The 26,217-nt window shown below is 45.5% G+C and overlaps 1 protein-coding gene across 4 annotated transcripts in view; it reads right to left on the bottom strand.

The window, feature by feature from the left end:
* Positions 1–12,515, bottom strand: part of LOC115084002 (D-threo-3-hydroxyaspartate dehydratase-like) — a 205,280-nt gene extending 192,765 nt beyond the window's left edge. Inside the window, exons 1-3 of one of the 4 annotated variants that reach the window (XM_029588236.1) lie at positions 12,388–12,515; positions 6,186–6,358; positions 2,886–3,166 (exon numbers count right to left, since the gene is read on the bottom strand). In XM_029588236.1, the coding sequence (XP_029444096.1) occupies positions 2,886–3,166; positions 6,186–6,337 (433 nt within the window). In that variant the 5' untranslated portion in view covers positions 6,338–6,358; positions 12,388–12,515. Of the gene's footprint in view, positions 1–2,885; positions 3,167–6,185; positions 6,359–11,357; positions 11,563–11,684; positions 12,289–12,387 lie in introns of those variants that run through there. The other 3 variants (XM_029588233.1, XM_029588235.1, XM_029588234.1) reach the window with 3 other exon arrangements.
* Positions 12,516–26,217: the final 13,702 nt, after the last annotated feature.

Genomic DNA, 26,217 nt, shown 5'->3' with positions numbered 1-26,217 from the left:
CTTCCTTCATAGTCTGTTCCATCAAATTATACCAACCTCTACGCAAACTCCCAAAATCTCCCTCCTCCAACTTCATCCGAAAACCATCCACCAACTCATCCACTTTGACATAAAAATTCTCAGAATCTATTTCCGCCCCATTTACGAGAAGATTGTTGATGCTCTTATCTGATCCTTTCCACCTAAATCCCCTAAAAACTTATCAAGAAATGATCAGTCCATAAAACCTTTTCTGTACCCCAAAAGGTCAATTTCCCTTTGGAAATTGTCATATAAGACCCAAAGACTAAATCAAGTAAATGGTCTCCATATGTGGAACTGGTCTGCTGTCATCACTGCAGAAACAGAGCCGGACTGCTGATGTTAATGCAGGAATGGGGCTCCATATAAGTGTAGGGACCCCCCTTAGATTCCCTACTGTGGCCCATTTACAGGGACATTTGGATATAAGGAGTATAAAGCGCAGCCCATTTTGAGAGCACCATATTTGCAAGGGTACATAAGAGATTCCTGGCGTTCGAGATAGTTCATCGCTGCAGGAGGCAGGGCGGCGGCTGCTTAAACAAAGGTGGAGGGTCTGTGAGCTCTCTCCCTCTGCCGAGGAGGAAGAGGGGGAAACAAAAGAGCAGCTAGCACTTCTTAAGAGTCCTAAGGTCGAGGAGTGAGGGTTTCCCAAGCATTGGCAAGTATCTGCAGTGACGGAAGGAATCCTAGCCATGGAACAGTCCAGAAGGGATCCGGGAGCCACGCAGCAATCTGCAGTGATTTCTCAAGAACAAGGAGAATTAAACCGACTTGCTCAGTCAGCGTAGCAATGTTCCAGCAAGGTACTTCATACCAGGGAGAAGAGGAGTCTGTGCCGAAGTGGTACTTCAGGGAAAGGTGAGGAGCGGGCTCTGTTTCTGCAAAAGTGCAGCTACACAGGATTTCAGGTAGCAAGGCTATCCCTAGAGAGTGTAGGAACTCCCAAAGCCTAGCCAGAAACTGCTACTGCACAGCAAGGAGATCGCATCTGAATTGTTAGGAGCGTGTGAATCAGAGAACTGATTCTTCACCCGGTAAATGCACCATCTGTCAAAAAATTTACTGTCCAGGATAGTAGAAGGTCCTAGAAGTGAAACATCCTTTCTGCTCAGGAATGAACCACACCCAGTTACCCTCCCCTTCAGAGTGGGGACAAGGAAGGCCGGGGCTGGTGTGACATATGGAAGGGCTGGATATCATAAAAGGAATGGGCTTCCATATATGGAACTGATGTGATGTCACAGCAGGAATGGGCTTCCATATATGGAACTGATGTGATGTCACCGTAGCATCCTAATGCATCACATTAAAAACAAAGTAGTAGTAAAAGTGCTCATCAAACGTGAGGCACATTTTAGGGTTTCAGAGGGCCAAACGCCTCTTTTATACTCACTGGTATTTCTCCTCCTCCACCACCATCTCTCATGCCCCTTCCTACCCTCTTCCTCGACTCCATGGCCCCTTCCCCCACTGCCTCCTACGGCAGGCCACTACATTGTAGCAGTGTTTCTCTACTTGAACAAACATCTAAGGCAAGCCCCAGCTTTGAACAGAAATGGATTTGAGAAGACGTCTGTCTCCGTCTCCTTGTGAACCATTACGTGGGGCTGTCGGATCTATGCGCAATGATCAATCCGACCGAACACGCCTTCTCAGCGTCAGCAAAGGTGACACCGGTGCACAGCCCTCTGGGGGTTGGGATGAAACCTCAGGCTGCACAAAGCAAGAGATTTATTTTTTAAGTTAGCAAATAGTTTCTAGGACAGCCACTCAAAACACATTCAAGGCAGGCAGGAAATTAGCAATATTAGCATCCCATCCATCACTGCCAGTTCAGGCTTTGCATTTTACATTATTTTTTTTTAGGGCTAATAGTGACTGCCATCAATCTGACTAGCGAAGCCAGGAGCTTGCAGCAGCCACACTGAAGAAGTCAAAGAGTCATGTTCATTTTTTAATTTTTTTAAAATTCAAAGATTCTTTGCTTCCAAATCTAGACGAATTCTCACATTTCTTGGAAATCTGGATTCTTTGCAGATTGTGCGCAGCTTTTTTTTTTTTTTTTTGGACCAACAATATGACTTGTCGAATGATGACTCTTATATAAGCTTTCCGGGCCTTGTAAGCCCCTTCTGCCGCTGAGAGCATCATTTTGATTTCCAAGAAATAGAAAGACCCCCAATTTTTAAAGGGAAAAAAAAAAAACAATTTTGGAAAATCTGATTTTACCCCTCTTCCCCCAGTACGCCGATTCTTATAACTTAATAAACCATGCAAACTACGGTTACTTGATATAGTCCAGCTATACCAGGACTATACTTTTCGCTGCTGGCGGCATACTATGGGGGATGGGGGTGTGCCGTGTTCTGTTGGAAAACGAGATGTCCCTGAAGGGTAACCCCAGTCAGCAAAAATAAATACAGGACAAAATAAATAGCCACTGCAAATCCAGTTTCTCACCTCTGAAGACATACACATTTTTGTTCCCATACCCAAGTGAGAAAGTGAGGACATTTGGATTTTCCCCTCTTGTGAAGTTTTTGGGGGCAATGCCACTTTTCACATCATTCGTCATCGCCATTTCACAGACACACATTAGCCATGGCCCACTGAATTTTGCAGTGTTTTTAATGCATAAATTTGGCATTAATTTGACCTATTTTCTTTTCACAAAAAAAAAAACGCACATTTCCTTATTTCACAAAAACTTGTATCTGCTTTGGACGGCTCAGAGTGAAAGGTTCGGCACTGGGTTCCCTCAAGCAAAGATCATTTTTGCAGTCCAGCAAAGCGAGAGCATATTCTCGCCAGGTCGTCCGGGAAATGAAATAGCGAGAGCTGCTGAGCACCCCCCGACTCACCTCTGCCGTTTTCACAGTCCAACTTCAGCCAGAGCAGCCAGCGCTTGCCGCCTCCCAACTTCCTCTTCCTCAGCTGCACCAGAGCCTCTCGGTTATCAATCAGCACCTGGAAGGCCTCCAGTTGTTCGGATAAGGCGGCGCATTCCTCCACTTTGTCAAAGGGCAACGGGTAGGCATACAGGATGTCGTCAAAACCCCCACCGGCATAGAAGCGGGCTTCAGCCAACGTGGCCACAACAATTCGCCTGCGGGTGCCACCCGTCATGAGATCTCCACCTTCCCTGAAGGGGAAGGGATAATAATGCTAGGAATATTCAGGGCCAGGGGAAGAGCAGACATCACTACTGAAGGACAAGCATCCTGCTGAAAACATGTTACGAGTCCATGCCAGGATCAGGAAGTAGATTCGCTTCAAGCTGAGGATTCTATTACTGCCCAATCCCGTCATGGCATTATTCCTGATACAGTTCACTTGAAGGTCCCAGAAATGAAAAAATCACCCCAAAAAAAAAATGTGAAAAAGTTTTCAATTGCATGAAACTAAGTTTTGCAATAGTACAGAAACAGAGAACATAACGGCAGAAAACGACCACAAAGGCCCCTCCAATGTGTCCATTTTCTCTACCTGCTGCAGTGCACACTGTTCTAATTTACACAGGTTGTGCGTAAATTTCTGGGCTCTGAAAGTTTAGTTAAGGGTTATCCAAAATTTGCCTACAGCTAGGCCTGTTGTGCTTAGATCATGGGACCGTATGATGCAAATCCCCCAACTGCTCCCTGGCTGCTTTTGTTCTGCTGCAGTAGAGTATTACATCATTTACTGGATGCTTTTCTCCAAAACATTTACCCACTTATGTAGTGCCAAAAACGTCCAGCAAAGCCTTAAGAGCTCTGGGAAAGGCAAGTCATACCACGGCTTCTCAAGACTGTCGGGACTCTCCCTGGTTCCCCACTAGTGTCACTGACCCTTAGTATAGGAACTGCAGGGGCACATTCCATGAGTAAGAGCCACGAAAAACCGGGAAGGCAAACCCGCGGGCCGCAAACGCACGCAATTGGGAATCAGACACCGCTAGCAAGAACTCCTGCTGTCTCGCTGCCTGGTTCCCAACTGCCTTACTCCCTGCTCTATCTTACTTTTTGCCCTATGCTCTACCAATGGCGAGGCAGCGTTTGATTCCGCCGCCTCCCATTGGTGCCCCTCTCCTTCTCTCCCCTCCCCCCCCCCCCCCCCCTTGGCCCGCCTGCTGCTAACTCCTGGGCTCGAGCCTGTGTTACCGGCGGCGTGCCCGGACACGCCCGGCTCGCCTTTCTTTAGTATAGGAACTGCAGGGGCACATTCCATGAGTAAGAGCCCACCACATCTGCCTGGAACAGATCCCAGCAGGAGAGACTGAAATCCCTAATTATACTTCCCCAGCACCCGACAGGATGCTCTACGTATAGGGGTGGAGCTGCTCCAGATACAGTTTGAATACAAAATCAATCCAGCTATATAGGGAACTCTATGAGACACTTACTTTGCAACCGTCATACGTAGCCGCAGTAGAATGATGGCTTATAATATCAAGCCCTTGCAACTCTGGGCTTGAATAATCATAGGTTGCTGTGAGTGTTTAGAATGCAAACATTGTGTAACCACTACTAATGTCTGCACACCGCTTTCCACCAGTTGGGTAAATGATATCTTACGTCCTGAAGTGCTCGCTCCAACACAGCAGTGTTTCGGAGTGTAGACTCCTTCCTCAGGGAACTTCAGGGAGGTAGTTGACTGGTGCAATTCTGTGTGGAAATGCAATTATGAAGAGTTCTGAAAAAATGCCAAAAGGCTATTAATATGACAAATGGCTGAGATTTGGAAGAAAAAACATAAACTTACTGTGAAATGATAATTGTGGTCAGTCAAATAGCGGTGAATAACACTGGCTGAGATCGCTGAAACAACATGAAAGGGCAGTACAATTGGGGTGCAGGGAAATTTCCTTTACAGATGAATTTATACATGTAGAATTTATACATGTAGAATAATAAGTTTATGTTTTTTCTTCCAAATCTCAGCCATTTGTCATATTAATAGCCTTTTGGCATTTTTTCAGAACTCTTCATAATTGCATTTCCACACAGAATTGCACCAGTCAACTACCTCCCTGAAGTTCCCTGAGGAAGGAGTCTACACTCCGAAACACTGCTGTGTTGGAGCGAGCACTTCAGGACGTAAGATATCATTTACCCAACTGGTGGAAAGCGGTGTGCAGACATTAGTAGTGGTTACACAATGTTTGCATTCTAAACACTCACAGCAACCTATGATTATTCAAGCCCAGAGTTGCAAGGGCTTGATATTATAAGCCATCATTCTACTGCGGCTACGTATGACGGTTGCAAAGTAAGTGTCTCATAGAGTTCCCTATATAGCTGGATTGATTTTGTATTTTGACTGATTCTGATTTTCAGCTATTCTGAGTTTCTTTAATTACTATTACCAGATACAGTTTGTGCAGGCCGGGTGCGGATGGATGGAACCCGAACTAAATGCACTGTCGGTGAGATTCTTTCAATTTAAGAAGTTCATTTTGAGTAAAGACTACTTCTCGGATGTGGAAAAAGGCCGCCAGGTGGAGAGCCATTTGTCTTTACAATTCCCACACAGACACGCTACTTACATATACTGATATCGGAAAAGCAGAATGTATTTTGATTTCACTACTGTAAAAACAGAATGAAACCAAACAATGTTAACACTACACAATGAGAATCACAACAAAAAATGTACAATAATATTAATAAGCACAAAGTAATAAACAATAGTAAGTAAATGTAAGCGAATACATGCAAAGATATTTTTTACAATTTTAATCCGATATCTTTAACTTAAACCATTCCTGAATGCGAGCTACCTCGATATTCTAGGGAAGCAGCAGTAGAGCTTTGAAGTATATCTCCCCCTTTAATTTCTACCCTTTGATAAAGAACATAGGGTACAGGATGAAGGAAAGCTCTCTCCCCATTTAAAAAAAAAAAAAATCCTTCCATCAGAATATCATCCACATACACCACAATGAACATTTCTTGAATTCGTAGAACTCTCCAAATAACTGGTTTTATTTTCTAGTTTCCTATGCTCTGTCTTCTTCTTCCCCCCAGTTTTGTTTACCCCCGTTTTATTGTAACTTTTTTACTTCTTTACTATGTTAATGTATTTAAGGTTATTGTTTCCCAGTTTTATGTAAACCAACATGATATGATTCTGTCATGAATGCCGGTATAAAAAAGGCATCAAATAAATAAATACATACACACGTACAGGGTTTATGGGTTTTCATGTGTGGTCTCAGATGAGTTCCTAGCACCTGGGCCCGCTCTATCATCTTCCCGGCATTCTTCTTCACGACATCAAGGTCCACCACGAACGCTGGCGTTGGCAGCTTCTCCACGGGCTGACCAATCCACATCGTCCAACTGCGGCACCAGCACTGGAAAGAGGCAAGACAGAAATGTTCAATTATCCAGCAGCCTTCAACAAAGTGCGAGAGGGTAGCGTTTCCCACGGGAGCTCAAGGATAAGGGGACCCGACAAGAAGCTGAGAGGGAGGGTGGCTGGCTCAGAGGTAACAAGATAAAAGTATTGTCCTGTGCAGGATGGGGGTTCCCTGCTGGAGATCTCTGGGGCAGAGGAAGTCCCTTCAAAGACACGGGCTTTCCTTCCGTCTCAATCAAAATATCTCTGCTCCAGCCACGTCTCCGGGTGGCCTTCTCTGCAATGCTCAAGTTACACAACCTCTCTGTTGTGTAACTTGAGCATTGAGACAGAGGGCCAACTGGACAAAGGAGGTGGCCTTTTGAGCGTGGCAGTGCCCCGTGTACAGGGCTGGCCCTGGGAGGATCAACCAAAACCGTGATGGAATTCAAATACCATTGGGACAGAGACAGAGCGTGGTGGTAAGGACAAGGGAAGGACATGGCCAGATAAAGCAGGGTCTCAGTAAGAAGAGGCAGCTGGGCAGACCGGGTGAGCCAAGATGTCCTTATCTGTCAACAGCTGCCGTTTATTATGCATATTTGAAACAAACCTAGGCTGGAGTTTGATCGGAGGGGGCTAGAGGAACTGCGGTCTCACATTTTATTGCCTGACTTTTCTGTCAGGCAACACTGTGCGTACTGGTCCCATCATGCCTGCTTCTGGGCTGCAGCTTGCATTTCATGTTACCTCAGCGTCAGCTGCAATTACAGTTATATCCCTAAACCAGGGAAAGATCCAACCTTGGACTCCTCTTACAGGCCAATCTATTTGATCTATTTTGATCAAAAGCTTCTGGCTAAGATCTTGGCTGATAGGTTGGCATTGTATTTGCCAAATTATATTGAACAAAGTCAGGTTGGTTTTTGTTCGGGGGGCTAATATTCGGACTTTTTGCAGCTTACTATCTAGTAAAAAAAAACCCTATACTCTTTTCATAATGGTTAGTTTCAATGCTGAAAAAGCATTCGATAGGTGGAATGCCTTATCTTTTTTGAATTATAGAGAGTATGGGATTACATTGCTTCTTTACTAAAATTGTTACATTACTGTATTATAACCCGCAAGCAGTGATCCTGGCAAATGGGATATGTTCGGCCATAGTTTGGCAAGAAGAATTTGAACATCATCTCAACCTCTCCTCTCCGGTGGGCTTCGCGTACAGTCCTGACTCGCTTGAAGTTACCAAGCATTTGCTCCCCCTTTTTACCTACCGGGGGTATTTAGATTTCTCACCGGGCTTCCAATCAAAATTATTTTCTTTTTAGCACTCAGCCGGACTTACTGTTCTACACCAGCTCTTAGCTGTTGATGGAACGATTTTATCACTCCAGGACTTATGCAATCAATATGGCCTTCGAGCTAATGATGCTTTCTCTTATCGGCAATTAAAGCATTATTTTGGGCCATTACACTGGGAGTCGTCGTCGCAAGCAGTGGGGAACGAAGATAGAGGAATTTTTTTCATACGGAGAGGAGGAAAATGTCCATATCATTCTTTTACAGAGCGTTACAAAAACTGTCCCAATGTAATATATTTGGGGTGGCTGCCAGTAGATGGACTAAAGAGGCTGCTTTTACCATTACTGAGAAGGGCGTTTGTTTTAAAGGGGCAAAAACCCTGTCCTTAAATATGTATTTATGTGAACTACAGTTCAGGTTCTTGCAGAGAGCTTATTTTTCCTCAGCGGTTGGCATTTCGTGCTAAACTAACGCTCTCGCTGTTATGTTTAAAATGCAAACTAAATGAAGGGTCTCTGACCCGTGCCTTTCGGGCCTGTTTTGGCAGCAGGCGTTAAATTATTTACAGAAGCTGCGGTCCCCTTTGCTGCCAGAGGTGGTCTTATTTGAAAAAGATTTGTCAAAGTTTATTCTGACTAAAGCTGATGCTCTCTTTTTGTTCGTAAAGAATTTATACTGGGAAAGAAATCAATTTCGTTAGGATGGCGTGAGGAGACCGCTCCGTCTTGCGGGCAGTGGAGGAATTCCTTACATGACAGGTCTATGGAATCGATGGCTTTGTCAAACACTACTAATTTCAACATGAAAAAGAGATTTTTTTTATTAAATTTGGGAAAAATATATATTTTTAGTTTGTCCTCTCAAGCTCGCAGTGTAGTTCTAAATACTTTATAGATGCTCCCCTAGTGACTGATGTGCCACTGCCTTTGCTTTGATATCCGGGATGGGGCTTCCTGTATGCTTTATATTGTGTTCTGCTTCTTAGGTGTATAAGAACAAAGCACTCAAGATGTAGCTGAGGGGGGAGATTATATTGAGAGCCTTTTGTGTTGTTGGGAGATATACCATTTGTTATTGAAAGTTTTCCTTGTACTTGTATTATGATCTATTTCCTGCTGATGTTAATAAAGATTTATAATTTAAAAAAAAAAAAAGTTATCAGGACTGAGTCGCCAGGTTCCTTAGAAACCCAGAGTCAGGTGGTCACCCAGTGGAGCCATGAGTCACCACGTCTCACCGGTTAAAAAAAAAACTCTGTCCAAACTGAGTTTGACTGGAGGACTGTGTGTGCGTGTCGGGTGATGGAACTGGGAAGGATTTATCAACGTTTCATTCCACTACCCCATGCTGCTCTCTTTTTGTGCCAGCTCCCACCAGCAAAAACCCAGCGATAGTACTATGACGGCTGCTAGGAAAGGAAGGGGAGCTTAATTTCCTCAGAAAAAAACTGTCACATCTGATGTGAAAGTCCACATGAGCCAGAAAACTAGAGCACAGGTAAGAGTGAGATGGGGTGGATAGGGGTCCCCTTTTGTGTGATAAGTTGACATCTCTATGTTATGGTCCATTCAGTTCTGTGAGCTCAGGAAGGTTCTTTAATCAGCCTTTTAGCTAACATTCAAGTGTAGATGCTCTGTGGTGTCTTTTTATTATTGTTTTTAAACAAAATGTTGGTTAGTTAAAAGCCCATCCTCTTCTGTATAATCTCGGCCATTCTACTGCCATCATCATACCTGGGAATTCTCCAAACTTGAGCAGGAGACTCAGGAATTTCAATGAAATCTCAGGTCTCCCCTCCAGGAGAGGAGGGGCTGGTATACAAAGATTTCCTGGTATAATAGCCCCTCCCCTTCCCTGAGGGCTATTTGGCAGGAAGGAGAAATAGTAGAAGAGGTGCTGGATTAGGAAGCAGAGTAACTCTTCTTTACTCTGTTCATGCCAACCTCATCCCCCTCTCCTCCTATCCTCTGTACAAGAGAGGAGGGACTGCATTAGGGAGTTCAGTAGATCTTCCCTGTCTGCTCCAGCCTTAGCCTCCCTCCTCCCCTTCTATTCCCTGCATACTACTTGGAAGGAGAGGATATGAGATAGATCAGGAAACTGAGGACTGGTTCTTTGCCAAATGAGATTCCTTACAGAAGTCCTGTGTGCTCATGACTAGGAAGGGAGTGGCTGCAGTCAGGGAAGAGGAAGAGTGCTGGGGGTCATCCCTGGAGCAGGGAAAGTGAGAGAGGGAAAGGTGATGTGTACCATCCCCACCTGCAAATTACAAATCCACACCAAATCATCATGATCACAATTCAAAAGTTCCCAGATACTACCATAATTCAAAAATTGATTTGGAGTGAAAAAAAAAAAAAGCTTTCGATGTGAAGTAATGAAGGCAAAAATAGTAACAGAATTTTTAAAAAGCCTGATGAAAGTACAGAAGATCTTTAGTTATAAAAACTTGAGGGGGAAACCAGAGATCCACTGGTTTCTATGGCATTACAACCAGACTGACACTGGGCAGACTAGATGGGCTTTACAGTCCTTAGTTGTCAGATTCCTGGTTTCTATCTACAGTCACTGCCCACGGAACAGATTTACAGAGCTTTAAATTTACTGCATCCTCTGCTGGATTTACAATTCTACTTATTTACCTGCAAGCTGAGATCAGTGAATAAAAGATTTACTCTTGTTTTCATTTTCAAAGGCAATTGAATTCTGAATGTTTCTGAAGATGCAAGAACACTCATTAGGGTTAAGATTTGCACTAAAGTCACAAGAAGAAACTTTCAAGGTCTCAAAAAAAAAAAAAAAAAGATAAAAACCTTCCATGCAGTCAGCAATACCGACTAGTTCAGGGTGCAAAGTTCTCAGCCCTTCATCCAAGGTTCTCTCCAGCTATTTAGGATACTGGCTTTACTCTATAAACATGATTTCCATAGGCAAAAAAAAAAAAAAAACCAGGAAAGAAAAAATCCCTGAGTCGGGGTTGCGGCTTCACGGGAGCTCATTGCCCCATCGCATGCCTGGAGAACGAGTTCGGCCTTTCTTAGGAGAAGCAGAACTACCCTACTCAGAGTTTGTCTTTCTCAAGCTTTCAGATTCAGGAAACTTTCTTTCCCTGACAAATTGTATGCATTGCCAAAGTAATATGTATCATGGTTAGAAAATTAAAGAGGAGGAAAATTATATACAGTATAGTAATAAAGTTACAGTGTACAGCGAGAACAGTAACAAGGACAATTCCAAGGTTTTGGTGCTGGCCCTGGTCAGATTTTGTTTCTGGCCCGGCAGCAGGATACAATTTACTCTGCTGCTATAGCCACAGTTTCTCCTCTTTCCTCCGGTATTTACAAAGAGTTTTTCCTGCTCATTTCTTGGGGGAAGTCTTTGATTCTCTCTCTTAATTTTAAAAACTTGCATCCCTGATATCTCTACATTTTGCACAGCACAGGAGGAAATTACATTTATTTCTATTTCTCCAGTGTTGCACTGCATATAGAATCCGGCTTCTGAGGGCTTCCAGTTCAGATTATTTTTGAGTTTGTAATCTGCAATTTTCAAAAGCATTCGTGGATCACAATGGACATTCAGAATTCTAGAACCACACAAAAAAAGATTTACTATATAGGAAATTAAGCACATAACAACATCAGTTCAAAATCAGTAAGAAATCAGTATCATAAAAGAAGCTCGATTGAATAAAAGAACTTGCAATTTCTTACGAAAGTGCAGATAGTCTCGGTTCGCAGCTCAGACGGCAAGTTATTCCTAAGAATAGGGCCAGCTATGGAAAATGCACAGGATCTGGTCTCATTAAGCTTTTATACACAAAAAGATGGCACCCTGGGCAGAATATAACATGAAACTAGATTAGCTAAGCAACGTGACCCATCAAAATAAATAACATTGTACATCAGGGTCAAAGTTTTAAACTTCGACTGCTGTACCACTGGTTAGCAATGCAACTATTTATTGATTTAAGTGTGAAGCACTCTTATCACTTAGATTTAGTAATGACCCTAACTGCCGCATACTGAGCTAACAAATACCTCACAGAGATTTTTCGGTTACAGTAGTTCAGCTTGCATAACACCAAAAGCTTGAACCCTGGAAACTCATTGTTGGTCATGGATTAATCACAACTTTAAAAACGGAGGTTGCATATTTCTAGTTCCAGTCTGTGTTCATTTATTCTGCATTTGGCGAAGGTCTGTCAGTGCTCTGGACGGGTGGCCGAGGCGAAGTATTCTGCGAGCCTGCAATCCTGTGTGGAGGGATCCGCTAGCTCGCTTTTCCAATCTGCACAACTCAAAGCAGAGATGTACTGAAGTGGCAATCTTTGCACTGCTGCCTGTTCATAGGCTGACTTTTTACTGTTCAAGTCGTGGGAATTAGTACACTGGGATGGGGTGGAAGTTTGCCACAAGGGTGCTGTGCGTTTTATTTTCTTAAAGAGTTTAGAATTACTTCACAGAGTAGCTGGTAGTGCAGGGAGTTTGTAGTGCTGCTACCGGGCTGCAACCAGAATTTAAATCGTCTTCTCTGAAAGGCGAGGGGGAAGCATCCCAAGTCTACTCTTAGTCCCCTTGTTGGGGAGGAGTATCGCTTTCCAGACCTGAAGATGCAGGATTTCGGTCCCATTCCCTGCCTAGAGTTTGGGGGTAATGACAGACCCCCCCACGGCAGCAAAAGCACGCATCCCACCCCCCCCAATAATCCCCCTTCCGCCTCAGTATCACGCTGGCACCGTACCTGCAGGCAACACAACTCTGCCTCCACTCCCGGAGCAAAGGGCACGGGGAAGACGCGAAAGCTGTCACGTGAGGCTGTGCCTGTCACGTGATCGAGGGGGCGGGGACTAAGGCGCCCGCTCTGCTTACTTATTAGCCCAGGGAGTGGATATTGCTACAAGCAATCCTGGGTTAGAGCAAAGGTTACGGTCTCCGTGAAAGTTTGTTTAGTGTGGGTGTCCCTGAAAACCCCCTACTCCTATAGGACATTAAGCCACTGGGACAGAATGTATTACAGTCCGCCAGCTCATGTAGAAAACAGGAGCATGGCACCTGCCCAGGCGGGTAGCCGAGCATAGGCACAGTCCACTTAGCTAAAATCCAAACTGGACGACAATGACATTTAAATTCAAACAGATAGGAAAATTTGCTCAGCACAAGCAGGGAATGTTATAGGGCTTCCGGGCGCCGACAGGAAGGGCAACACTGTTTCCCTTTTTCCTCACTTGTATCTCCTGCTGTGAGAGGGTTGAGTGCAGCAAACCTTGCTTTTCTCTCCTCCTGCTCAGGCTGAACTTCCACCTTTCTCAGGCTCCAAGAACAAATGTGCAAATTTATCTTATGCATATTCATTGAGGATATCCTGAAATTCGGAGTGGCTGGGGGTCCCCAAGATAGGTCTGGGAAGCCCTGCATTAAGCATTACTCCCCCCTCCCCCCCAGTGCACGGAGGTGCAGTGGCCTAACCCAGGTTTTCTTAGCATTGGACGTTTCAGTGCTAGCTTGAGTTTGGTGCCAGGACCGCAACTCAGTATTTTATGTACAGAAAAAGTATGTTTGGGCTGAGAGCTGCAGGAAAGGGTGTTTAGCTTCTTCAAGATGTATTCCTGTGGTTAATATCATTTGACAAAACTCTGAAGAGTTAATGTTGAGCTCCCCTTCCTTTGCTCTGTGCATGGTAGGACTCATTAAAATCTTCCTTTGAGCTCCAGCAGCAGGAAGTGCTTGCTAGATTGATTTCCCTTCTTGTAACTCTACACCCCCTCCTTTTCGAGTTAAAATGTGCTTCAGCCAATGCTGAACTTGGGATACACACTTTTTAACTCCCACTGCATTAGCATGGCATTGGCTTACTGCTAGGGGATTTATACAAAATAAAATAGCTTGTGTGTTAGGAAACTGTGCACTGAATTTCAATGTACAGCTGCCTCCAGCGGCCTCTTGGTTAGGTGGGTGCTCCAAGTCTCAGCTGGAGAGAAACAGGGGGGAAAAAAAAGAGGACCAAAGCATTCCCAGTATTCAAAAAGGGGGAAAAAGGTGGAAAACCTCTCTTAAATGAAAATCCAAAATAAACCAGTTCTCCTCCTCAAAAAAGGATGAGACTCAGAAGAGAGAGTCTATGGATTCTTCTCCCAAATCCTGGCCACAATGTAGAGGAGCCTAGAATTTCTTCTTAACAAAACCGCAAAACAAATACTCCATTTAATTATCTGGGGTCACTCTACGGCAGTAGACTTACCCTCTGTTCAGCATAATTGGTTTTGAGTACTTGCTTAATGTTTTATGCTGTGGTTTGGATGGTTGGTTGTTTATGTATGTACATGTTTATTTCTCCTGCCTTTTATTTTACAGCAAAGAAAAAAAAAAAGTAAAGCAAAAGAAAAAAAAACCACTCACTTTGCATTCTAACTAAAGATCCACACACCTACAAGGGGCCTGACCTTATAAAGGAACAAGCAGCCCCCGTCGCAGCAGCCTCACAAGTGACAGGAGTATACTACCGTCCACCTGCACAAAATGGTAAGACAGCAATAGACTCTTAGATATTTTAAAAGCTCTCTAAGGATCGGGGACTTTTTACAAAAAATATAAAAAGCAAAAAAAATGTTTTTGGAATAAAATATAATAAATACATGAAGGTGAATGATTAGAAGACCGACTGGTATCTGTTGAGATACACAATGTCAGGCTTGCTGACACCTTCATACCAGTGGCGTAGCCAGAATTGATTTTTTGGGTGGGCACAAGGTTAACATGGGTGGGCTGTAGGCATGCAGGTCTACTAGTTGTTTTTTTACTGATAAATAATGCCAAATTGTGCAGCATAGCATTCACATCTACGCCTAAGTATGAGGTTTACTTAATGATACAAACATAATTCACGGTGATTTGTGGTACTTTAGCCTTCTTATTATTACGATTTTATACACGGCTCCTACCTGTCCATAAATTTTGAGAGAGCGGTTGTGTTGCTTATATTTAAATTGCTAACATCTCAAAATATAGATATATATTTTTACCTTTGTTGTCTGATCTTTGTATTTTTCTAATCAGTTGGTCCTGGTCTCTTTTTCCCATTTTTTCCCTTATAGCTCATTTCCTAATTCCTTTTCAGTGTCTTTCTTCTATTACTGTCTTCTTCCCTTCCACACACACATACACGCTTTCTCTCACAGACTCCCTCTCACACACTCAAGCTCTCACTCTCATATGCTCTCCCTCCCCCCCCCCCACAAGCTCACATTCAAGTTCTCACTTTCTCACCCCTCCCCAGGCTTATATTCTTATGCACACACAGACGCACATCCAGGCACCCATTCTCACCCACACACATAAACCCAGACTCCCATTCTCACCCACAAACCCATGCTCCCAGTCTCACCCACACATATTCAAGCTCCCATTCTCATCCATACATATACACATTTAAGGTACTATTCTCACCCACACATACACACATTCAAGCACCCATTCTTATCCACATATTCAAGCTTCCATTCTCACCCACCCACACAAACCCAGGCTCTCATTCTCACCCATATATACACACATTCAAGCTCCCATTCTCACCCACCCACAAACCCAGGCTCCCATTCTCAACCACACATACACACATTCGAGCTCCCATTCACCCACATATTCAAGCTTCCATTCTCACCCACATACACACCCAGGCTCCAGTTTTCACCCACACACACTCCCATTCTCATCCACACATACACATTCAAGCACGTGCACAGCTTCCGCTTTCTCCCCCAGAGCAGGAAGATCAGCTGCCTCTCCTGCTGCCACCGGACTCCTGCTATCTTCGGGCGTCCGAACTTCCTGTCGGGGGGGGGGGGAGCGGAAGCGCAGCGCACAACGTCCGCTTCCTCCCTCCCCACCCCAAGCAGGAAGATCGGCGGGCAGTACGGCCCGACGCCCGAAGATAGCAGGAGGCCGGTGGCAGCAGGAGAGGCAGCTGATCTTCCTGCTTTGGGGGAGAAAGCGGAAGCTGTGCGCGGCGCTTCCGCTTCCCAAACAGGAAATTCGGCGGGCCGTTTGGTCCGAAGATAGCAGGAGAACGGGTGGCAGCAGGAGAGGCAGCTGATCTTCCTGCATTGGGGGGAGGAAGCGGAAGCTGCGCGCGGCGCTTCTGCTCCCCCCCCCTCAACAGGAAGACCGGTTGGCCATACGGCCGCAGCAGCGCTTCCCCACGTGTGCCGTGATGGCGCGCGAGGCGTGGGTTCTCTTGTTCGCTGTCGCGGGGATGGGATCCCGCGACAGCCTTGCAGTTCCGGTGCCAGTTGGGTGGGCCTGGGTCTAAGTTGGGTGGGCACCTGCCCACCCAGGCCCACCCGTGGCTACGCCACTGCTTCATACAGGCGGGTTTAAATTTAAAATACTATTTTGTGCCCTTCATTATCAGATTTCAATTACCCCAATATTGACTGGGTAAATGTAACATCAGGACTTGCTAGAGATATAAAGTTCCTGGAGGTAATAAATGACTGCTTCATGGAGCAATTGGTTCAGGAACCAACAAGAGAGGGAGCTATTTTAGATTTAATTCTTAGTGGAACACAGGATTTGGTGAGAGAGGTAACGGTGGTGGGGCCGCTTGGCAATAGTGATCATAACATGATCAAATTTAAACTAATAACTGGAAGGGGGACAATAAGTAAATCTGAAGCTCTAACACTAAACTTTCAAAAGGGAAACTTTGATAAAATGAGGAAAATAGTTAGAAAAAAACTGAAAGGTGCAGCTGCAAAGGTTAAAAGTGTTCAACAGGCATGGACATTGTTTAAAAATACAATCCTAGAGGTGCAGTCCACATGAATTCCACACATTAAGAAAGGTGGAAGGAAGGCAAAACAATTACCATCATGGTTAAAAGGTGAGGTGAAAGAGGCTATTTTAGCCAAAAAAAACATCCTTCAAAAATTGGAAGAAGGATCCATCTGAAGAAAATAGGATAAAACATAAGCATTGTCAAGTTAAGTGTAAAACATTGATAAGACAGGCGAAGAGAGAATTTGAAATGAAGTTGGCCTAACAGGCAAAAACTCATAATAAAAACTTTTTAAAATATATCTGAAGCAAGAAACCTGTGAGGTGGTCAGCTGGACTGTTAGATGACCGAGGGCTAAAGGAGATCTTAAGGAAGATAAGACCATTGCAGAAAGACTAAATTAATTCTTTGCTTCCGTGTTTACTAATGAGGATGTTGGTGAGATACCAGTTCCGGAGATGGTTTTCAGGGGTGATGAGTCAGACGAACTGAACAAAATCATTGTGAACCTGGAAGATGTAGTAGGCCAGATTGACAAACTAAAGAGTAGCAAATCACCTGGACCAGATGGTATGCATCTTAGGGTACTGAAGGAACTAAAAAATGAAATTTCTGAACTATTAGTTAAAATTTGTAACCTATCATTAAAATAATCCATTGTACCTGAAGATTGGAGGGTGGCCAATGTAACCCCAATGTTTAAAAAAGGCTCCAGGGGCAATCCAGGTAACTATAGACCAGTGAGCCTGACTTCAGTGATGGGAAAAATAATGGAAACTATTCTCAAGATCAAAATCGTAGAGCATATAGAAAGACATGGTTTAATGGAACATAGTCAACATGGATTTACCCAAGGGAAGTCTTGCCTAAGAAATCTGCTTCATTTTTTTGACGGGGTTAATAAACATGTGGATAAAGGTGAACCGGTAGATGTAGTGTATTTGGATTTTCAGAAGGCGTTTGACAAAGTCCCTCATGAGAGGCTTATAAGAAAACTAAAAAGTCATGGGATAAGAGGCAATGTCCTTTCATGGATTACAAACTGGTTAAAAGACAGGAAACAGAGAGTAGGATTAAATGGTCAATTTTCTCAGTGGAAAAGGTTAAACAGTGGAGTGCCTCAGGGATCTGTACTTGGACCGGTGCTTTTCAATATATATCTAAATGATCTGGAAAGGAATACGAAGAGTGAGGTTATCAAATTTGCAGATGATACAAAATTATTCAGAGTAGTTAAATCACAAGCGGATTGTGATATATTACAGGAGGACCTTGCAAGACTGGAAGATTGGGCATCCAAATGGCAGATGAAATTTAATGTGGACAAGTGCAAGGTGTTGCATATAGGGAAAAATAACCCTTGCTGTAATTACACGGTTAGGTTCCATATTAGGAGCTACCACCCAGGAAAAAGATCTAGGCATCATAGTGGATAATACTTTAAAATCGTCGGCTCAGTGTGCTGCAGCAGTCAAAAAAGCAAACAGAATGTTAGGAATTATTAGAAGGAAATGGTTAATAAAATGGAAAATGTCATAATACCTCTATATCGCTCCATGGTGAGACCGCACCTTGAATTCTGTGGACAATTCTGGTCGCTGCATCTCAAAAAAGATATAGTTGTGATGGAGAAGGGCAACCAAAATGATAAAGGGAATGGAACAGCTGAAGAGGTTAGGGCTGTTCAGCTTGGAGAAGAGACGGCTGAGGGGGAATATGATAGAGGTCTTTAAGATCATGAGAGGTCTTGAACGAGTAGATGTGAATCGGTTATTTACACTTTCGAATAATAGAAGGACTAGGGGACATTCCATGAAGTTAGCAAGTAGCACATTTAAGACTAATCGGAGAAAATTCTTTTTCACTCAACGCACAGTAAAGCTCTGGAATCTGTTGCCAGAGGATGTGGTTAGTGCAGTTAGTGTAGCTGGGTTCAAAAAAGGTTTGGATAAGTTCTTGGAGGAGAAGTCCATTAACAGCTATTAATCAAGTTTATTTAGGGAATAGCCACTGCTATTAATTGCATCAGTAGCATGGGATCTTCTTAGTGTTTGGGTAATTGCCAGGTTCTTGTGGCCTGGTTTGGCCTCTGTTGGAAACAAGATGCTGGGCTTGATGGACCCTTGGTCTGACCCAGCATGGCAATTCCTTATATGGTGCTGTAAAATATTAGGATGGTCTTTTATGCTGCTAATACAGATTAAAAAAAAATAGAGGATATACTCCTTTACTACTCTGTTCTTCAGGCACAGCCTTTCTACAGTTACACTTTAGTAGGGAACCCAATGGGGCTGAGGCTTTACTGCCTGTCTTAAAAAAAGATTTGTATGTGCAAACCTTTAATTCATAGAGCTGAAAGCTGTGCTGCCAATTCATCAATGGAAGGTGGTATGGCATCAGCAGTATATCTATGGGATTGGTCTTTTTTTATCTCATGCTCAGTTGTTCCGTTTTCCGTCTTCCACAGTAGCGCTTGATTGTGGTTTGTTTTTTTTTGTTTGAATTTATCTTCATTTGGGGATTTAGGAATGTTCTTATCGTACTCCACCTAGATCTTTGCTATTGTGGATTATAAATGTGTAAATAAATAAATAAATCTAACAGCTTGAATGAGTGCATGAAGGGATTCTGTCCAGAGAAGGGGGGGGGGGGGGGGTGCAGAAGTGCACAGAACCAGTCAGTTTCTTAAGATCTAGAACAGTGGTTCCTCAAACCCCGTCCTGGTGACCCCACTGCTGACTGGATATTTAGGATACCCACCTAGAATGTGTGTAACTGGCTCCCTTGGTGTTTGGGGTTTGTCTATTGCTTGCAGCGCTGTGAGTTCACCTTGACAAAAAATATTTCTTTCTACGAAACCTTAGAAGCCAATCATCTCTGGTCAGTGCTGTTACACTATGCAATCCAGTAAGGATGTTGTACTCTTCCTTTTAATTAGTGTAACAATCATTATAAAAAGCTGATAGCCAGCAGCCTCAGGGAATTAAAGCCCTGACCGGGAATCAAATCCTGGACCCCTCTGCAAGGCAGAACACAGCACTGCCACCGGGCAGGCGCCCCGCTGCAGGAGTCTGTGCTAACTTCTGATGCGGTCACCATCTGGATTTACTTGGATTCATAATAGTGGGAAAGGCAAAGGTGGAACCTTGTTAAACCTTCCAACACTAATATCTAATCTTGCATGAAATAAGTCAGCACAGAATTTAGGTAAGTTTCTGGCAATTGCCAACTCCAATATTGCCATTTCTCTCCCTCACCTCCCACCTGACAATGCAACTTTAAGCTCAATGATGGTATAAATGGGGCTGCATTGTATCACATATAGCTCTTCCGATGAGCCTTGGAGCTCCAAGACACTTTCCACAAACATCTATGTAACTCCGTGTCTCCCAGGTTAAAATCCGGTAAAGGCCAATGCAGCTGTCCACCCCTTTGAAGCAGACAGAAACACCACGAGATGTAATTGGGTGATAATTGTATATTAACCTTGTAAAGGAAGGTTTGGGTGATGAGGGATGGAAGACCCCGCTGCTTCCTCCTACACCTTTACGTTTTCACTTCAACTGGAACTTCCCCTAACTGAGCTATGGTACCACAAGATGTCACTAACATATTTGGAAGTTCCTCCCATCTTTTTCCCTTTCCCATCTAGCACAACTATTGCAGTGACAGTCTGCCAGCTGAGCAACATGCACTGCAGTCCCGTCCAGAAACTGGCACAAGTGTGTGCTTCAGAGAGCCAGTAGGTAGTGCTGCTGAGTCTCCTTCAATTCTCGGTGGTGGAGGTCTCCAGCCCTTGTTGATCCAAAGAAAGGAAAAATTATTTCTTACATGCTAATTTTCGATCCTGAAGTATCACAGATCAGGCCAGACAAGTGGTTGATGCATCCCTACCAGACGATGGAGGCAGAACACAAAACTTTGAGGCACTGCTACGTTTCGAAGCGTGCCTCCTGCAGTCCCTCAGTATTGACCTGTACCCAAGCCAAGATGTCTAACTTAAACCCCAGTAAACGTTGGGCAGAGACTCAAAGTTGGAGCCCCCTCATCTTACAACAAAACATGTACCAAACTATGTTCGCTTCTCGTTAATCTGATTATATCACATACCAGCTCAGCAACATCCAGAAGCAAGGAAGTATTTTGAAAGATGGGGACGGGTCTTCAGACTGATCTGTGGTACTTCAGGAATGAAAATTAGCAGGCAAGAACCAATTTTCCTTTCCTGTTCGTACCCCAGATTAGTCCAGACAAGTGGGATGTACCCAAGCCCCGCTATTCAGGGCAGGAAATTGCAAGACTTACGTGCAACACATTTTCCCCAAAAGACGCCTTCTCCAGCGCCCGCTCATCCAAGTGGTAGTGTTTGGTAAAAGTGTGAAGAGTAGACTATGTCACCGCCCTACAAATCTCCTGCGGAGAAAGCAGTTGACACTCCACCTGAGAGGTTGCCTGTGCTCTAGTGGAATGTGCTTTTACCCCCTCCTGTACCAACCGGGCCTTACAGACGTAAGCCGAAGCTATCATCTCTTTTAACCATCATGCAATTATGCTCTTGGAAGCCTTATTTCACTTCTTTGTGCCACTGAACAGGACAAACAGATGATCAGATCTCCAAAAGCATTCATCACATTATGATATTGTAAAATAATTTGTCACACAACAAGTGAAACTCCCTCGCCATAGGAGCATCCGCTAACTGTTATGTTTTTGTAAGAATGTGAACCCTGGCCGAGGTGAGAGGTGTCTCAGCCCACAGGGAGGAGCCCTGTGAGCCTCACCGTCAGTAGACGTGGTCTCAGTGGTGTAGGACACAGCTGTAAGGTAGAGACTTTATTATAAAGGAAGGAAAGAAACGTAAAGCCTGCGGAGCAGGAGGTGTAGTTAAAGTACGGTTCAGAGCAGAGGGGTATACCCAAGGTGATACCTCCGATGTGAAAATCCGGTAGTGGCCCGCAGCGCGGGGTACGCCGAGGATATTGTTCTGCGGTGAAGATGAAGTAGTCCGAGATGCAGGGATCCGTGGTGGATCCTGTAGATGGTGTGGCAATAACCAGCAGTGCAGGGAAGACGAGAGCGACTCCTACTGAGGAAGATATGATAGTGGTACGAGACACGGGGTACACCATAGAGAATCTCAGTAAGGCTTAGTGTCGTTGAAGTCCGTAGTAAAGTACTCACAAGAAGTAGTTCCACGAGTGTCCCGAGAAGCAGGACAGGTCCAAGGCAGGAAGGCCCTCCAAGGAGCGGATAGCTAGGAAAGCGGAAGGGGCCCTGAGGAGCAGGTACCCAGAGCGTTCAAACACCAAGTGAGAAATCTGGAACCGGAAGTCCAAGGATGGAGCAGTTTCAGCAATGAGGGAACTCCTTGCTAACTCATAGAAGCATAGGGCCAGTCAGCTTAAGTACAGCAGCGAGTTGACGTCATCCAGAGGGGACGCCCCCGAGGTTCCCACCATAACGTGTACAAAAGGTGGCCCATGCGCGCAGCTTAGGTGATTCCTGAAACAAGATGGCGGTCGGCATCGCCCACACCCTCTCGGGAACGCCAGGTAGGTTGGCGGCGGCTGCCATTCTTCCCAGAATCGATGGTGCAGAAAAGAAAGAAGTGAGTATGAGTGGTCACAGCCATCTGCGACCGACAGGTGTAACACTAACAATTTCGGAGAGGCCAATAGCTCGACAACCTGGTAAATATAAAAAGAGGAAGCCACCTTAAGCAAAAAGGAAGGAACCTTATGTAAAGAAACCCCATCCTCCGAAAAGCACAGGAAAGGGTCCCCTAGACGACAACACTTGCAGCTCAGATATCCTTCTAACTGAGCAGATAGCTCAGTTTACCAGAGATGGCTATAGGCTATAGGAAAGTTAGGTAGTGAAAGGGTTACATAGTTGGAGTTTTGGAAACTGGGAGGAGTGCAGAGACTAGGATGGGATTAAGTGAATGCTTGTTTGAATAACCAGGTTTTTAACTTTTTTTTAAAAAGGTGTTTGGACAGTGTTCCAAGCGTAGGTCTGGCGGCAAACAGCCTTCTATGTTAAATCCTTTAAAGAAGCCCTCCTAATCGGTTCAAAGGGCAGAGAAACAGCCCCTGAAGAACCAAACTAAGATTCCAGGCTGGTCAAATCTTCCAGACCGGAGGACGCAGATACTTTGCTCCCTTGAGAAAATGAACCACATCCGGATGAGACGCCAGCGGTCTTCCCTGAATCCTATCTTGAAGGGACTCACCTGAACACTAAAGGAATTATAGGCCAAACCCTTAGCCAAGCCGCTTTACAAAAAGGCCAAAACCTGCAGGACGTCCACCTTTAAAGGTTGCACCTTGTTCTGCAAACACCAAGATTTGAACACCCTCCAAACTCAGACATAAGCCAACGACATGGAAGGCCTCCTTAACCTGAAGCAAAGTCATAATCACTGGCTCTGAATATCCCTTCAAGCGGAGGGTTACCTCTCAAAAGCCAAGCCGCTAGAAGAAGCAATCTGCCCGGTCTGAAAATATGGGTCCCTGCCGTAACAACCCTGACAGATGGGCCAAGCAAACGGGACCGTCCATTGCTAGACAAATTAGGTCCGCAAACCGCGGCCACTCAGGCACCACCAGAATCACTCTGCCCGCATGAAGCTTGATGCGCCACAGCACCCGACCTAGAAGAGGCCATGAGGGAAACACATACAGTAACAAATTTGCCGGCCACGGCTGAACGAAAGCGTCAATGCTGTCCAAACTGACCTCCCTTCTGCGACTGAAAAAGTGAACCATCTTCTTATTTCCCAGAGTTGCCATGAGGTCCATCACCGGCCTGTCCCACCTGGCCCTGAACCAAGGCAAAAGGCCTCTGCCAACAGCTCCCATTCCTTCGGAACCAGAGAGTGTCTGCTGAGATAATCCGCTTGCACATTGTCCACTCCAGCCACTCGGGACAAAGCTATTCCCACCAAATGGCTCTCCGCCCAAAAAAATAGCTCTTGTGCCTTCAGCGCCACTAGACGATTCTTTGTTCTGCCCTGATGATTGATTTAAGTCACCATTTTCGCATTGTCTGAGAACACTCGCACTGGCTTCCCTTGAATGAGCGGGAAAAACACCAGCAAGGCCCTGCGATCTGCTCTGGTTTCCAGCCGATTGATGGACCAGGACGCCTCCTCTGACCACTGACCCTGGGCCAATTTCCCTTGTCAAATCTCCCCCCAACCTGAGAGATTGGCGTCTGTGGTCACCACCACCCAGTTGGGCACTTCCAGAGCTATCCCTTTCTAGAGATTGTGCTGAGACACTCACCAGGAGAGACTGGACCTGGCATCCTCCATAAGCGGTAAAGGAAGCTGAAATTCCTCCGAAAGGGGATTCCAACGGGATAACAGAGCCCTCTGCAGAGGCGCATGTGAGCAAAGGCCCAAGGAGCCAATTCCAGTGTAGAAGCCATGGAACCCAGCACCTGTAAATAATCCCACCCCTTGGGAACAGACCACCGCAGCAGTTGAAGGATCTGATTCTGCAACTTGACTACTCTCTCTGTAGTCAGAAACACCTTTCCTATCCGGGTATCAAAGCACATCCCCAGATATTCCAAAGACTGGGCCGGCTTCAAGTGACTTTTTGCCAGATATGACACCCATCCCAATGAATCCAGGAGCTGCAGGACCTGATGGACTAAGTGACAACACTCCACTTCTGACTTCGCCCATACTAGCCACTCGTCCACGTACAAGTGCACCAGGATACCTTCCTTCCTGAGCTGCAGCCATTGTAAAGTATCCCGCACTGCTTCCCCTTGGACCAGAAGACGCAGTGGGAGATTCCAAAGGCGTCCCTGAGCGGACAAGAAAATTCGAAGGCATAGCCGTCTCTTACCCCCTCCAGGATCCACTGGTCCGACATGATCCTGGTCCACTCCTCGTAAAAGAGGGACAACCTCCCTCCAATAGCCACCAGATAGGGGCGTTCTACCTCACCTGCATTGGCCAATCTTATTTCTGTCCCCTCCCTGGGACCCACCCTCCCTCAGAGTTCTGCATTGTGCTTGAAAGGACTGTCTGCCAGAATTCTGTTTTTGCACCACAGGCCCAGGGCTCCTGCCATTAGTGAAATCTCCTCACCTCTCTGAACTGAGCTCACGTAGGAAAGGACTTCTTGGGGGTTTACCTGTCTTCAGGTAACTTATTACCCTTCGACTCCTCCAACTGCTTCATGAGCTGCTCCAGATCCTCCCCAAACAGCAGTTTGCCCTTGAAGAGGAGATTAGACAGCAGGGCTTTAGACTACACATCTGCTGACCAATTTCCCAGCCATAGGAGTCTCCGCACCACAACCACAGAGACCATACTCCTAGTGGAAGTCCGGATCATGTCATAAAAGGCATCTGCCACATAGGCCACTCCTGCTACCAAGCGGGTAGCTTGAGCCACCTCAGCCACTGATCCCGACTGCTTATTGTGCGCCTTCTGCACCCAGTACAAGCAGGCTCTCTGCATCAAGCTTCTGCACACTGCTGCACGAAGGCTCAAAGCTGAAACCTCAAATAGCCTCTTAAGAAGAATCTCCAGTTTCTGATACTGGATATCCTTTAGAGTGGCTGAACCTGCCAGCGGGTTGGTCGTCTTCTTGGTAACCGCAGACGCCTCCGCATCCACCTTGGGAATCTTCCACAACTCCAAGGTCTGTTCTGGTAAGTGATATAACGTAGCCATAGTCCTGGCTACCTTCAGGCCCGCTTTGGGAGACTCCCACTCCTGAACCACCTTCTTCACTTTTTTAGGCAAAAGAAAAGCCTTAGGGGGTCCCCGTAGCCCCTCCAGGACCAAGTTTACCCCCTCATTGTCTGAATCCTCCTGTGACCTTAATCCCCAACTTATTCAGCACCTGGGGAATTAGCGGACTCAGCTCATCCCTACGGAATAGGTGGACCATCCGAGGATCGTCGCCCTCCATGATTGGGAACTCGTCTAGATCCTGCATTGGATCCACCAAAGCACTAACAAGGTACTTGTCCGGATTCACTGGACGTTCCTGCATCTGATCGGCCTTCCTTCACAGCGGGCCATCTGAGCCTCAAAAGTCACAGGATCCCTCCCAATTTGGCATACTTCCGATCCTTATGCTTCTTGGCTGCCTGGGACTTCCTGTGCAAAGTCCTCTTGATCCCAGCCTCCTTCCTTGCCAAATAGGACTTATGGAGGAAAAGAGCAAGATCTGAAGAACAAGGGTCCTGTTCCATGTCCCCCTGAGCCTCTTCCCCTTCCCTGCAACCAGCAGGGCACTGCTCAGTGGGAACCAGCATGGGAGGGGTGTCCTGAGGCTCTAAAGTAGCAGCCTGACTCCCACCACATGCAGCCAAAATGGCCACCAGCTCCTCTGACCCTCCAGGGTCTCTAGAACCAGCCAAGCCAACCTTGTGCTCCTGCCACCCCAGGGGTCCCACAGAAGTCCCAACCCCTCCGGAGATGCATTCCAGGCAAAACACGGTCGCAGAGAACCGACCCTATTTCAATCTGCTACCTAGACAGCTTTTCCTGCTTTGTGTGGGAGGTGGCATGTCTGCCTAAAAATAGCCCCTACTGATGTGAACTAACATTGATGCTGTCCGGCGCTTTAAGGCACCCGGCCCTGTCGGACGATGGAATAAAGTCCCGCTCACCCTTACCTCCTCCCGGCGGAGAATGAAATCAGCCTTTCAATCGATCGCTACCTCAGCCCTGCTTCCTTTTTTATTTTTTTACTTAAAGAAACACACACACCACTCACATAGGCCAGGCAAGGGAATAAAACCAAAATACTTCCTCGCTTCTGGAAG

This window comes from Rhinatrema bivittatum, chromosome 2 (genome assembly GCF_901001135.1).
Source record: "Rhinatrema bivittatum chromosome 2, aRhiBiv1.1, whole genome shotgun sequence".
Taxonomy (NCBI): domain Eukaryota; kingdom Metazoa; phylum Chordata; class Amphibia; order Gymnophiona; family Rhinatrematidae; genus Rhinatrema; species Rhinatrema bivittatum.
Note: the sequence above shows the minus strand (reverse complement) of the source record. Positions and strands in the feature narration are given on the sequence as shown.